Source organism: Rhinichthys klamathensis, unplaced genomic scaffold (genome assembly GCF_029890125.1).
Source record: "Rhinichthys klamathensis goyatoka isolate OS25496 unplaced genomic scaffold, OSU_Roscu_1.1 h1tg000781l_1, whole genome shotgun sequence".
NCBI lineage: Eukaryota > Metazoa > Chordata > Actinopteri > Cypriniformes > Leuciscidae > Rhinichthys > Rhinichthys klamathensis.
In genome coordinates, this window is record NW_026607178.1 from 208,193 (window position 1) to 223,537 (window position 15,345).

Sequence of the window (15,345 nt, forward strand, 5' to 3'; positions counted from 1 at the left end):
AGAGAAATGCGATGTCAGCTCGCAGTGCCTCAATACATTGTTAAAACAATGATTACAATATCATAAAAGACAATACACATCGCACACCATACGCACATAAAGAATGAACTTACAACTGAACTGACATTTACGACCTTTCTTCTCCTTCTCTCCTCTCGCGTGCAGGAGACAGTTATGCTGCCGCGACTCGCGAGTGACGCGAAATGTCACGTGAACTAGCAAATCCACAAAGATAGAATAATAAATAAATAAAAATACGTACGCTAATTAGATAGTTTTAATTTGGAAAGCTTTTAGATATGTCTAAGTCAAAGTGTCATCTAAAATTTAAGACCTTTCATAAGTAAAAATAAGACTTTATAAGACTTTTTATGGTCTTAAATTTTAAAAATCTAATTTAAGACTTTTTAAGACTTTTTAAGGATCCGCGGGAACCCTGCATGGTTTACAAACTCATTACTCATTATTGTCTCATTACAATTCTAATAAAATGCGTAATCGTCAAATATGCAGATGTGTAAATAATCCGTAACTGGGTAGTGGGTTTCTACATAGCCCAAGTGTTGTGACAGTAGCCTAGTTCTGCTTACCACAGTTCTGCACTCACTCATCTCTCTCCTTATTCTCCTCACCATCCTCATCAGACACTTGAAGGGCCTTTGAAGTTTCTTTTTTCACGCTATTTCTCTGCACATTCCTTGCGTTTCTTCTCCATCGCTCTCACTATTTTGACAGATACACACTGTCTGACACTGCTCGCTCACTCAGAGCTCAAAGGGGGAGGAGTTTAAAGATGTGATTGGACCAGCCCAGTGTCAATCAAGAAAATAACCAATGGGCCGCTGATCTACGCGTTTCATCATGCGCCGGTCTGTGAGAAAAAGAAAAACCTACGTTGACTTTTTTGTCCAATGCATTACACCGGCACAAAGATTCCAGAGCCGCCAATTAAACAAAATTAAACGCAATGGGCCGCCGATGTACGAGTTTTATGGGCCGTTCAGACAGACAAAAAAAAAAAAAAAAATTAAGTACGGGCAAATGCCCGGTATGCCCGATGGCCAGTCCAGCCCTGGAGGTTGCTCACGTCACATCTACGTCGTCAAGCTCAGTTTGAGCCTGCGCAGTGCGCTTGGCAATCAGGAAGTGAGTGCTTCTAATTGACTTCACTTTTCTCCGTTGAAGTCTATGGGGTCGCTGTGTCCATTTCTTTTACTGTCTATGGTTATACACAAGTGTTACAACTAACCCCTCTTGTCTGTTACAATTAACCCCGCATATGGGATAAGTTTTAGCATTTGCACTTCTGTCACTTTCAGTGCAACTGTACGAAAATGGAAGGTCCTAAAAAAACGTTAAGTGTTCATTTGTAGCAGAGATGTGTATGTTGCTTGTGTAAAAAAAAAAGAAAAAAAGATTAATCTAACCTAATTATTTTTTTAATAATTGAGCCAAAACCAAAATGTGTTAGGTTGTGCCTCGCGCTCCCCTACATATTTTTGAACATCACTATAAAAGATGAATGACTTTTTTGCACAATCTTGCTTTGTATCATTATTTTTCGAAACAGTATTTTCAGCCTATAGATCACTAATATGAATGGCCAATCCATCTTTGGCAGAGGTTGTCACTCCCGACCCTGGTATTTGCCCTCATACTAAAACACACACAGCAGCACGTTGTGTCTGCAGGTGAGTGTATGACAGTGACCCCTGCCCTCGTCTTGTTACTGCTTTCCAGCGATGCTCCGGGTGAAAGATGAGCGAGGATAAGACTCTTTCCTTTCATCCTTCACCGTTATGCTTGACACGTCTTTATTGAAGCTGAACCTAAAACCTAAAGTAACTGAACTTGTAAACTAGGATGTTCAAGTTGCCTGAAGCAAAGCTGTACTCGTTTCATCGCTTCCTCTGTTCTTTAGTCACAACTTTCGAAAATAAACTGGCATATGTGATTTTAACATTACACAGCGTCTGCAAAGACATGTTTGTAAAGGTAAAGACAACAGTTCTAAAGGTCAAGACCTTATTTCCTCACTTGACAGACCTCATTGACTCTAGGTTGAGCTCGTAAAAATATCTCAGTGCTTTTACCCACAGAGGTTTCATGCTGTACTCGAAAATTTGCAGTAGAAAGGGGAAAAAAAGTTTCTTCAAAAACGTATGTCCACTGAGGCCTATTGAAAATTGCTTCTTTTGCATTGAGCCCACACTGTAGTTTGCATTAGAGAATGCTCTCATGCATTAACCGTTGGCACTGTGTTGTATCTCATTTACACTTTGTTTCTCATTTAGAAGGAAGATCTGCCTTCTCGCACAGGGGTGAAGTAAGTATTTTTTGCTTTTTGACCTTTTTCCTCACTGATACGCCTTTTCCAGAGACAGCTTCAAATATTGATGAGCTGAGAACTTTAAAAATGCCTTAAGAGTGTCCTTCAAGTGTCAGCTTTATTTGAGCTCTAACTGTGCAGTTTGAAGTGATTACATTATAGTACATTCCAAGCAGATGTATTTTGTTATAAAAAGCTGTTCCTTGTTTTTGTTGCTGAGATGTGTGATTGTTTGTGTAATAATAGAAAGAACTGAGCTGAGAAAAGGAACATGATGAGTTTCATGGCTTGAGTGGTCAATGAAGCTCAAAGTGTGTGCAGGTGTTTCCTTTAACACTAATAAATTGACTAGCGTGGCAGTTTCAGATAGCGTACATCAATTCTCAGCAGCCTAATTTTGGACTATTCAACCAGAAAGAGCAGTAAAGTTAATATAGATCATATACATGTTGTATAAATTCATCAAAAAAATCATAAGGCATATTTATCAATAGAGCATGTAATGTAATCTTCAAAATAATTGGAGTCTAGAGACATCGATTACATATAAAAAATAAATTAGAAAAATACTTATTCGCTTCACAGGCATGGATTTAAAATAATAATTAAAAAAAATAAAATAATAATAATTAGTGAATTTTTACAGTTTTGGTCAATTTTGTTCCTGATCATTAGAAGAAAACCGATTGCACAGATGTGCCTCGTGGCACATTTCTAATGTGTCCTTAGAACAAATATAAGATAAAGATAAAGGAATTCACCAGTTTACCAAAACCCTCTCTGCTTTCATTCTAGAGCAGTTATTGACATAGAATTTGTGCTGAAACTTTCAATTCTGGTAAACTGAATTAATGAGGATACGGCTTCCCTTTGTGGTGACATCACTTGAATGCAGTTGCTTTTAAAAGGCAGCCCACTCAAGCGACCGCTGTACAATTATTAGATGATCTCAGGAAGTAATAAAAGAGTTTTTGGCTTGATATATCATAAGAGTTTAGATTGTTACATATCAGAGTGTGCACATGGGAAAATGTAAGTACAATTTCTGAATATCAATACAATTAGATTTGCACATTTCACATGCATTATGTTGCAGTATGCAAATGTACCATTATTTACTTATGAAAATTAAATGCACTGCAAAAGCCTGAATCATCAAGAAAATATATCTTTTTTTTTTCAATTCAATTCAGACGCAAAATCTATTAGCATATGCTCTCATTACATTATACGGATGGAAACCAATTGATCGTTGCTGTTTTGGCACATTATCTGTTCTGATGAGTGGCGTGATTAATTAATATCTCAGTGTTTGCCTTGGATTATATAAACACTGGCAGTGATAATTTAACACTGGCCTGTTCTTTGGCAGTTTGACAGAAACTCTAAATGTAATTTTGGGGTCATTTTAATATCTTGACAAATATACTTAATATTTAAGTATCACATTGATGCTTCATGATTTTTCTTAATCTTATGAGGAATTTTTGTAAGCAACATTTCACTCTTCAAATTTTTCCCTTTTGTCCTCCATGAACAAAGTTCCATTTTTTTGAGGGGATATAAAACATGAATAAATGCAATGTATTATCACATGATAAAGTTCTCAGACTGGTGCTGTACAAGCTCAAGGTACTTCTGGTGTTGCCATTTTATTGTCAAATTAAACCCTAAAAGAAGAAAAATTTGACTTGGATGTATACCAGCCACATTTCTAAAAACCGCATGCCTACTGTAACAGACAGATAAAGCGTCAGAAATCAGGGTTATTTTAGGGTTAGTTAACAAGAAAATCAACATTAACTGAAATAAATATGTTAAAAATACATATTTAGTTTCACTTATTACATTTCTCATATTAATTTAGTTGAGTTTGAAGTTCTAAAGTAACTCAAACTAAAAACTGAAACTCAAAACTATAAATACATATTTAAAAAAAAATAGAAATGAACAAAACTTACAACAAAATTACTAAAACTAACTAAAATTAAAATGTTAAATATGTATATAAAAAAAAATTCTAATTCAAAGTATAGTATCTCGGTTGATACAAAAATAACAGATGGATGGACTTAAAATAATTTCAAGGGGAGATTAGGGGTTCGTTTTTTAATTTCCATTTTTAATTTCCTGTGCACTCACTGTGTCTCTGAGATCTTATCTATTAAATGTAAATGAGCAGTATGAACAGCAGCAGCAAATAATTTTTATTCGCAAGAATTCAAACGTGGGGGTTCCTCCCACATAAAGCTTAAAATTATGAGGTGACAGCAGACATAGGAGGTCATCATGTTTATTGCCTGTAGGTTTTTACTGATGGTTTATTACTACTGACCTCTTTGGAAACATGTGCACCACCATTACTGTGGAGTGGCTTCATCTTGATATGTAAAACTCTTCAATTGCCCTCCTCCTAAAAGAAAAGACTTCACAGCTGCATAGCTTCCTCTTTTTCAACTTTTTAAATCATGCTGTGCTTGTATTGCACAACTGTAGCGGCCTCTTTGCTTTCATTGTTATATATTTAGAGTGACTGTGTCTGTGAATGTTAAAAACGGAATTAGTTTCTGTTGGAAACGCATAAATTACAAATCACAATGTCTTTTCTATAAGAGTGCAGTGACTTACTGAAAGGATTTTTTTTATTGTTTGCAGAATGACAATATGTCAGACATTTATTAAAGAAAAAAGACCTGACGGTTGTTTTGTCAAGGCTATGGAGAGTTACAGGTGGTTAGTTGTCGGCCTGTTCTAACAGAGACCAATGTGTGTTGTGAATCTATGATGAATGGCACAGAACAGGTACATTACTGATATTTGGTGATTAAACACTGAGACTTTAGCCTTAAGAAGTAACAGTTGTGCGAGAATGGGGTGTGGAGAGTGTGAGAGACTTATACGCAAATATCAGATTTTCACATTAAAGAATCGTGTTTGACAGAATGAGTGAATCATGAGTCACAAATGTTGACTTGAGTGATGCATTGATTCATTGATTAAATTATACTCAATTTTGTCCCGGGGTGCATAAATGAAACGTCTTGGAGCTTCATCGAGGATTTTTACAATAAACTTTATTTTGTGTTTTTTTGTTGTTGTTGTTGTTGTTGGTATGAGCACAGTTAGGCAATCAAACATCACCAAACAATCACACCTCCTTAAGTACACAGTGTGCACTGCATGCAGCTTTCTTTAGCATTCACTGTTAGCCAGCAGCTGCATCTGTGTAGATTCACGCAACTCAACTTATCATGCCAAGCAAAGAACCTGCCTGTTCATGTAAAGAGCAAGATGTACTTTTAGAATCAATCACTTTATGCACTCTTAGAAGAAAAGGTTCTATATAGAGCCTTAAGGGTTCAGATATTAGGGGTTGCCATCATGGGACCATTATGGATTTTGTTTAAATTAGCTAATTTTGCTTTAATTCATTTTTTATTTTAATGACATTTTATGAATAAAACAGCTCATAAACATACTTTATCACTATATAAAAAATGTAAAATAATCTGTTGAACATGAAAGTATTATGCAGTCATTTAAGACATTTATAGAAACTTTTTGGCATAAAGCGTTTTTATTATTATTATTATTATTATTGAGTTAAGAACCATAGGGTTCTTCATTGACATTTTGAGATGTGCTGTGTTGGGTGACTCAGTGTTGGGTGTTATGCATAACTGCATTACTAAGTAATTAATTACTATAATTTAATTACTTTTCCCTTGAAAAGTAAAGTAAAAGATTACTCTTAATTTTCTGTAATTTAAGTTACTTCTGATGTAATTGCATTAAATACGGTATGGCTATATAACAATTCTATCTTTAAAAAAAATAGTGGATTTAACATCAAAATTGAATGTCTAATGTTAAAATGTATGTTTTGAATGTAACATTCTCCCTTTAAATACTTTGGTCAATTCACAAATAATATATGCAATTTTTATATTATTAATTTGGAAGAATTAAAAGTGCAGTTTCATTTATATCCTTATATTGTTTCACTTATTGAGGTTGATATGGGATTAAGAAAGTTATACGAAGTAATGCAATACATTTGAGAGAGAGTAATTAACGAAAATGTATAAATAATGATAAAAAGTAAGAAATGGTACTGTTCATTGTTAGTTCATGTTAGCTATTTTACTAAAATTGAACCTTATTGGAAAGTGTAATTGGAAAAAACGTACAATTATTGTAATGTAAAATTATATCATTTAAAGTCAAATTTTAATTTGCGATGAAAAATATGAAATAAAGTTTCCAGATCCTCTTGCATGATTCATCACAATTAATAATAATGTATTAGTAAACTTATGTTTATTTTATTTTTGTTTTTATATACAATACTGTTCAAAAGTTTGGGGTCGATAAGAATAATTGAATAATTTATTTATTCAGCAAGGACACATTAATTTGATCAAAAGTGACAGTAAAGAAATTCATAATGTTACAAAAGTTTTCTATTTCAAAGAGGTGCTTTCTATTCATCAAAGAATCCTGAAAGTATCACAGTATCCACAAAAATATTAAGGAGCAACTGTTTTCAACATTGATCATACGAAATGTTTCTTGAGCAGCATATTAGAATGATTTCTGAAGGATCATGTGACACTGAAGACTGGAGTAATGATGCTGAAAATTCATCTTTACCTACAGGAATAAATTACATTTTTAAAATACATTAACATAGAAAACAGTTATTTTAAATTATAATAATATTCCATAATCTTACTGTTTCTACTGTGTTTTTAATAAAATAAATGCTGATAAGTAAGCCTTGGTAAGCCTTCTTTCAAAAACTGTCTATGCTGTACATTGGGGTGTTTGTTACATTTTACATTTGTGTAATTCAGTTATTTAGCTTTATTTTAGTGTTTTGTGTGAATACAAACTTGTTCAGTGGACTTGTTCAGTTCATGGATAGGCCAGTTTTTATGACCTTCTATTTTTCCACCTGTTTAATGACATGGCCATCGGCATATTTTAAAGTTCAAAGCAGATTTAAGTAGTTTCAGTAAGTTAATATATTAACATTATATAAGACAATTATATATGCAGTTATGAACTGAAAAATGTTCAGCCTTCCATAATGCCTAGACACCCTATCACACTTACTTGTTAAATGTATCTGAATGGAGGGGTTGGAACAGATGTTTGGTGGTCACGTTCCAACAATGAACTATACAGCCATCCAGAAGCCAGTGATACTCGTGATACTTCCCTAAAAAAGGTTCACATGGAGTTTCCCAACATGGAGAGACAAGTGTAAGAATTTGCTCCAGGGTTTCAACACGTCAATTGTGGAGCTGCAGTTCTCATGCAATTTACTACCATGGCCATCATAGCTGAGGCACACGAGGGCACAAGAAAATTTATTATTTTTTTTAAATGAAAAACAGCCCTGTAACGTAGTTAGATCTGACTGGCTGCTTTATTTGAATAGATTAGGAAGTGGGATTTATATAATTATTTCTGCAAATAAGCAGATTTCAGTGTCACTCAGACTTACAAGGTCCACACTATTCACTAATGACTGAAATTGAACAAGAAAGCAAGAGTTTGAGTGATTACTGTCTTACAGTAGCTTTGTACGTCCGATTACACAAAACAAAAAAGACGAAAGGTCCAAATAAAAGAGGTATCTGTTGAGTGACTGAAACTTTCAACACTTTCTGCCCCACCTTGTTTGACTTGGCATGAATAGGAAATCCCGACATGTCTACATGGTTTTTATAGTGCAATATGAGTAATAATAGTGCACATTTTTTGTTCACTCATCACGATGCTCATATCTTTCAAGCATGTTCATGGTGTGTTTTTTCGTACAGCACTGTCAGAGGTGCCCTCATCCAAGCCATACCAGGGAGTGAGGGTCAAAGACCCTGTAAAGGAGTTGCTGCGGAGAAAAAGAGGAAATGCTGCCAGAACGACACCCCCCGGCACAGTAGGAACTACAGCCCATGTGGGCACACACAATAGGACACATGCTTTTGATTGTAAAAACTGTTAAACATAACATTATAATGTCATTCAAGTCCCAAATTCAGGTCTTAGCACTTTGATAATTGGCTGAATAATGGGCCCCAGAGGATTTAAAACTATTCTTCGGACAAGATTGAGGATTGAGAAGGATTGCGAAATATTGCAAAATCTATGTCAGCTTGAATTTTACCAAGTATTAACTGAGTGCAAGAAGGCAGGCTCTCCAAACTCCAAGGGGATTTTGTCCTTATATAATCCAGGTGTTTTTCCGTGACAGTTAAACTATTACCCCACATACCCCGAGGGGTTGGGCATAGGGCCTATGCAAATCCGTTTGTGGATCTGCCAAAAAGGCTTGCCTACCAAACTTAAAATTGTACCTGACAACACAGCATAAACACACACTCTGCAGCCATTAAATTATCATAAAAATGCCTCTTCGACTTGCAATGCCATCTTGATTGTTTATAAATGCTCTTCAAGCTGTTCTGCTGAAGCTTACGACGTGTGTCAGTAATTGCTCCCAAAGTGTTAAGCGAAACCACGCACGAGAGCTAGAAATGTGCTTATCTTTGTCTGTTATTTTAGGTTAGCTAGGTTATCAGTAAGCCAACCCCTCCACGTACTCTCTGCCATTTCATGGGTTTTTAAGCAGCTTTAACATTATTGGGCTGGGGGCCGCAGCAGTAAATGCCTTGATCCAATCTACCAGGTGTAGGTCTCAGACAAAAGTCCCTGTCATCTGTTTAAGTGGGATTTAAGTGGAAACACTTGCCCTGACATGTAAACCATTTTACAAAGGAATATAATTGTGCTACACCTTGATTGCTTTTCTTTTGTGTAGAACAAGCTGGTCATTATCATTGTTATATAAACTGTCTTGAAGACGAGTAACTGCACATTATCCTGCTCATTAGATGTCTACTTACCAAATAAGAAGTTTGTTGCTCTTTTAATGTTTTCATATTCTAGCCTGGGACTCTTGAGATTCTTCTGTCAAAACTTCACACTAAAACGTCAGTATCCTTTTTAATATATGGTGAGCACACCATATATTAAAAAGGATCCTTAAGTTTTTAGTGTTTTAAGTGTTTGTTGTAGCCATGTTTTTTTGGACAATATTCACTGAGATCCCAATCCCGATTGCAGAAAAACAAAGGTAATGTCTCCGGTTTTGGACAATCCTCATTGAGATCCCAGTCCTGATTGTAGACAAACAAAAAGGCCTTGGCTCCAGTTATTGGGCCCTCAGGGTGGAATAGTTCTAATACTTGTCTGTGTAAAGCAACAATAAAAAGAATGTATGTTTAATAAAATAAAGTGTAAGAGCAGGTTCCAGAATAAACTATTTTCTAACTACCAAATGCGTGTTCAAATTAGAAACTACATTTCATGCTTTACGTTGTGTCTTTAAGTAGTCTGATTTGAACTGCTTGTGTCACTCATTAGCCAAAGACATGTGAGCATCTAACTTACTGTATCACGTATTGTGTGTATTCTGCTTTCACTGAGTAAGAGTTCACTTCTATCAAGAGACTCACTTCTATCAATTCCTGTCCCTCCTCGAATTCACCTCCTCCTGTCAAAAATCAAAATCAAACAATAAGACACATTAATAAACTATACAAAATAATCAAATATGTAACATCTATTGTATTTATATATTATAGCATTGTATAAAATGCTAAAATGCTGTATTTCCATTGTTATTTTTTCAAGGTGATGGTTCCCAACAACACTTTTCAGTCATACACACATGCTGGTAAGTTACATATGAATATTTTTGGTTTTCGTTGATTGCGCAAAGATTTTTTATGCTCTTATTCCTCTCTAAAAGGGACTTCTAGCTTTGTAGAAGCCAACCAGAGTGGTCTTAATGATTCATTAGTGGATGTCGGTGGGCTTTGCACAGGATGGATTGCCCAAACCACCAGCACATCTGCTCTCCAGCCTTTGAGCCACTGGACTACCCCAGACTGCCAACACCACGACCCTACTATCCCATCCCACGCTGATATGTATGTCCAGCCGATCTGTCCCAGTTACACTGTGGTTGGCCCTTCCCCCATGCTGACGTTTGCGCACACACCTCTCTTCACCAACCTTGCGGTGAGCCACAGACTGATCACTGCTATTGTTTCACGGCACCAGGTGTTTCAGGTGTTAATTAGTCTCTTATCTGGTTCCCTCTTAGACCATGAGCACATCCAGCTCAGCCTTGCCTCCGGTGGAGATCCCAGACTCCTCCCTGACATACATTCCTTGGGCTCAGCCTTTATCCACCATCTCCAGCACCGTCATGCAGTCCCCCTCTGTGCAAGCAGCCCTGTCAGCCTCCCAGCTCTTCCCAGTGCCTCTGACCTTGCCAGTAATCTCACCAGAACCTGAGCCTAGGCAGGTGGAGCCTCCCCAGGCCCCCGAGGGCACTCTGGCCCTTGAAAAACTGCTGGAAGACGATGAGAGCCACAAAGAACCCTACATCTGCAACTCCTCGCTGTTTTCAGAAGACATTTAAGATATTTGTAGATTGGCACTTTTTTCGCGCAGCTTTTTACCTAATCAAGATTTTATGGTGGAGCCAATGTAGTCCTACATTGAATAAGCCCTATCTGAATAAGCCCCAGTATGAGCCCTACATGGGTTTGTCCTTGAGTTCTATGTCGGAAGTATGGGATAATTCAAATAGGACTGACACAGAACCCATGAACAAACCCATGTAATACCCATACATCAAGCCTATATTGTGCTTACATTGTCTCCACCATGTAATGTTGGCTCATGGCCACAAACACACTGTAAAGTTTTAGGAGTGACAACCGCATTGAAATACAGAAGTTTATTTAAATGATCATTCCCGAAATTGCGATGATTGAAACCATAACAATATTCTGGCATCTCATGTGTTTGGTATCCAGTATTTTTGACCAAAGTAACGTTACAGTGACTAAAGAACTGTAAGGTTCTGCAATTTTAACTAAACCACCGTCAACAGAGGCGTTGTGTATTGTTTATGCTGGGAAGGCTGCTTATAGCAGAGGACTCCTTGCAGTGTTGTCATGTCCACTTATAAGCGTTTTTTGGGCTTGTTGTTTGGGCTTGTCTTTTAAAGCGATCAAGTTTATGGGATTAAAGGGAGAGTTCGCCCAAGTTTCTTTCTTCTGTTGTACACAAAAGATATTTTGAAGAATGTTGGTAATCAAACAGTTGACGGTAGCCATTGACTTCCATAGTAGGAAAAAGAATACTATGGAAGTCAATGGCTTCCATCAACGTTCTGGTTACCAACATTCTTCAAAATATCTTCAACAGAAGAAAGAAACTCATACAGGTTTGGAACATGCGGGTGAGTAAATTATGACAAAATTTTAATTTTGGAGTGAAGTATACCTTTAAGAAAAGTGGGAATTTGCGGGTCACAATATTTTGATGTTATTGTCAATATAAAGCTTTTGGATTTATTTTGGTTTATTATGTGCTTGTCCTTTTTTTTCCTAGCACGATCTACCAACGCAAATGAGTCAAGTTTCCCTGTGGTTTTCATACAAAAGGGAGACCTCTGATGCACTTTTAAAAACGTTTTAAGAACTAGTTGTTCAAGGCAGTTCCGTACACACTTTTTCTAATTTTTCTAAATGCAGTTGTTGCTACCTGAATTTTTCGAGAGCTAATTTGGTTGTATAATTCACTCCTGTAAATTTCTGGACTTTATGTGTACAGAATAGATTTAGCTCCAGTGCGTACATGGCCAATATGTAGGATTTGCTAGGCTGAAACTGATGTGAGGCATTTCAGACAGCATTTTGGCAGCCCTTATGAAAAATGAAATCTGGAAGAAATAACAGATCTGGAAACAATTGTGAAGGGATAGATTAATGTCCATTTCTGCTGGCTTGCGTAGCTGCAATTTAATGCAATTTAGTGTGCAGAATCCTGTAGCATGTTTACAGTGGTTAAAATACTGACATTTACAGAGTGCTCTTCCTTGTATACGGTTCATTAAAATGTCAGTTAGAATTAGAAAAGCATCAGTTTTCTGAAAGAGAAATCCCCTGAGGATGTTATCATTTAATCTACCTGTGGCCAAGACCCGCAGACTTAGTTGTCTCTCAAGTTAACATGTTCCCTAATGAGATGTTTAAACAAGGGTCTGCTCTGTGCACGCTCTACCATGAAATCTGCTTTTTTAGAGCTTCTGTGCATGACATATCTCCCTCAAACGGGTATGACAATAAAGCACACGTGCATTTGCAAGTATTTTAGTAAGTGTGTGATTTGGTGGTGGGAGGAGGAGGAGGAGGGGGAGGGGGGGTTGTGTGTTTGTTTGTGATAATGTTTCTGATGTTTTTTGATTGCTAATTTGGCTTTAAATGTATATTCAATTCGATTTCAATTCACATTTTTTTGTATTATGCTTTTCACAATACATATCGTTTCAAAGCAGCTTTACAGAAAAATGCATAAGTAATTTGTTATCAGAGGTGACAGTCAAAGTAATGTCCATTTGTCAAAAATGTACAGTTCTAAGATAATACAAATCATGCAGTTAGCCAATGTCATGTATTCATTTAGGCAGTAACAATGATCTCATTAATAAAATTATTACACGTTGTGATCATAATGATTACAACATTATGGAAAATTTAGAAGTTGTGTGTTGATTTAGACTAGAGTTTGATTCATATGAAGTCCACGCAGGGGTTGGTGTGATCTTTTCACAGAAGTTAGTTCATCTGAAATCTTCGGAAGAGGTTGGATCCAAACTGGACCTGGCGTACTCTCTAGATATGATAGACATCCCGAGGTAGAGACAGAAAAGCTAACGTAAAAATAATTAGCATAGCTGTTCACAACATTTCAAGCAAAAGAAAAGTATGTGTATTTAATCTGACTGGAGTACAAGATTATGGGGTGCATTATGTGGATTCTTGGCTAAAGAGATTTGTCTTTAATCCCGAGCATTATCATTATCATAAAATATGTACGATTTAGCAAAAATCTTAATTCGTATGAGTGAGGTCGTATGAATTTGTACGAATTAGCCACCTTGTAAAATTCGAATTGCCGTGAGATCGGGTTGGAAGATCGGTTAAATACAAAGGTGCTTAACCATTTAGGGCCTTATAGCAATAGAGAAATAGAGATTCTGCATACAGGTTTTTGGTCCAATAAGTAATACCTCAGTCGTATCCGAATTAGAAGAAAATGACTGGTCATCCAATATTTTATATCTTTAACATACTCTGTTAACTTGGATAATTTAGAGATTATTTAGAGATTAAGTGAGTATCATCAGCATAACCGTGGAAACTAATTCCATATTTTCTAATAATATTGCCAAGAGGCAGCATGTATATTGAAAATAGCATATATGGCCTAAAACCTTGCGGCACTCCACAATTTACTGGCGTTAATTTTGACAATTCCCCGTTTAAATAAACAAAACTGTAGGCTAATGGTCAGATAGGTACTATCCAGACCACCATATGGCGCTTTTCCACTGCATGGTACGGTAAGGCACGGTTCGGTACGGCACGCTTTGGCGCTTTTCCACTGCGTGGTACGGTACGGCTTGGCTCGGGACGGCTCACTTGTGGCGCTTTTCCACTGCATGGTACGGTACGGTACGGTACGGCTCGCTTTAATGGTACCACCTCTGTTGAGGTTCCAAGCGTACCGTATCGATACTAAAATGTGACGTGAAAACACTGCAGATCACTAATTGGTCAGACAGAATCGTCATACCAGCGTCATTGTATTTGCGAGACATCAAACCCGCTAGATTTAAATAGTAACAGTCAGTCAGCCACCGCTGTAGCACCTGTTTTAAAACGACTTGCTTGAAGAAAAAAGAACGAAAGAGAACTTCCAAAAAAGTAATGGCTGAATCGTGGTCAGTGGACGAAGTGCAGATGTTACTCTAGTTGGTTGCCGAGGAGCGGATAAACTATAACGATCAGACTAAATCCCACCCACTTTGAAGCGGTACTAACTGCAGTGGAAAAGCAACCCGAGCTAAAGCGAACCGAGCCGTGCCGTGCTGAGCCGAGTCGTACCGCTCAGTGGAAAAGCGAAGCGAGCCGAACTGCGCCGCGCCGACCCGAACCGTAGGGTACTGAGCCATACCGAGCCGTACCAGCAGTGGAAAAGCGACTATAATGTCTGTCCCTGAATACTGATGTATCGATCTAAGAGTATGTCATGATCTACAGTGTCAAACACAGCACTAAGATCAAGTAAAACTAGTAATGAAATGCAACCTTGGTCAGAAGCTAGAAGTAAGTCATTAGCATTTCTGTGCTATAATGGGGCGTGAATCCTGACTGAAATGTTTCATAGATATCTTTTTTTTTTCAAGAAGGAGCTCAATTGAGCCAACACGACTTTTTCTAGTATTTTTGACATAAATTGAAAATTTTAAATGGGTCTGTAATTTGCTAATTCATTTGGATCTAGTTGTGGTTTCTTAATAGCTGCCAGCTTGAAAAGTCTTGGGACATGACCTAGAGAGGAGTTATTAAAATTGAGAAGAGGCTCTTCTGCTAACAACTCTTTCAGTAATTTAGTGGGTTTGGATCTAATAACATGTTGGTTTAAATGCAATGATAGTGTCATTTAGCTCTGTCCTATAGTTGAAAAGCACTGCAATTGTTCTAAAGGGGACAATAATTGAAGCTGAATCATAAAACGCTGTCAATGGTTGTACATTTACAAATACAAAGTTCTGGGATGAAACTCTAGATGGTGCCGGCTAATAGGTCCTTTTACTCACATGTTCTTAATGACATCGTTATATATAGGGCGCAGCTGATTGGTTCCTGCTGTATCAGTAGCCAATGAGCTCACTGCTCAAGTTTCAAATACTTGGTTAGCATTTTGGGAGCTTTCAGAAACCCTCCACCTTGCAGCTCCACCTGTGTAGATCTGCTACGGGTAATTCATGTACGCTATATTGTACAGCAGCAGCATGTCTTAATTGCTCACAGCAGCGTGTCGTGTATGTATTGGCAGTAGCAAGTCCCGTACTTGCTCTG

At 37.1% G+C, this 15,345-nt stretch overlaps 1 protein-coding gene across 2 annotated transcripts; it reads left to right on the forward strand.

Moving 5' to 3' along the window:
• The first annotated feature begins 2,238 nt into the window (after positions 1-2,238).
• Positions 2,239-10,925, forward strand: LOC130077853 (POU domain class 2-associating factor 1). Of its 2 annotated transcripts, none has more exons than XM_056243214.1 (5): positions 2,239-2,326; positions 8,161-8,276; positions 10,034-10,076; positions 10,152-10,423; positions 10,509-10,925. In XM_056243214.1, the coding sequence occupies exons 3-5, from the start codon at positions 10,037-10,039 to the stop codon at positions 10,827-10,829; spliced, it is 633 nt and encodes a 210-aa protein (XP_056099189.1). In that variant the 5' UTR covers positions 2,239-2,326; positions 8,161-8,276; positions 10,034-10,036; the 3' UTR covers positions 10,830-10,925. The 2 variants fall into 2 exon arrangements, with proteins under 2 accessions (XP_056099189.1, XP_056099188.1); XM_056243213.1 differs by lacking the exon at positions 2,239-2,326 and adding an exon at positions 3,258-3,361.
• Positions 10,926-15,345: the final 4,420 nt, after the last annotated feature.

Bases quoted from the DNA above. Each gene is read 5' to 3' on its own strand.
- LOC130077853 (XM_056243213.1), top strand. The intron at 10,077-10,151 runs GTAAGTTACATA...CCTCTCTAAAAG, and splicing joins TCAGTCATACACACATGCTG to GGACTTCTAGCTTTGTAGAA. The intron at 10,424-10,508 runs GTGAGCCACAGA...GTTCCCTCTTAG, and splicing joins CTCTCTTCACCAACCTTGCG to ACCATGAGCACATCCAGCTC.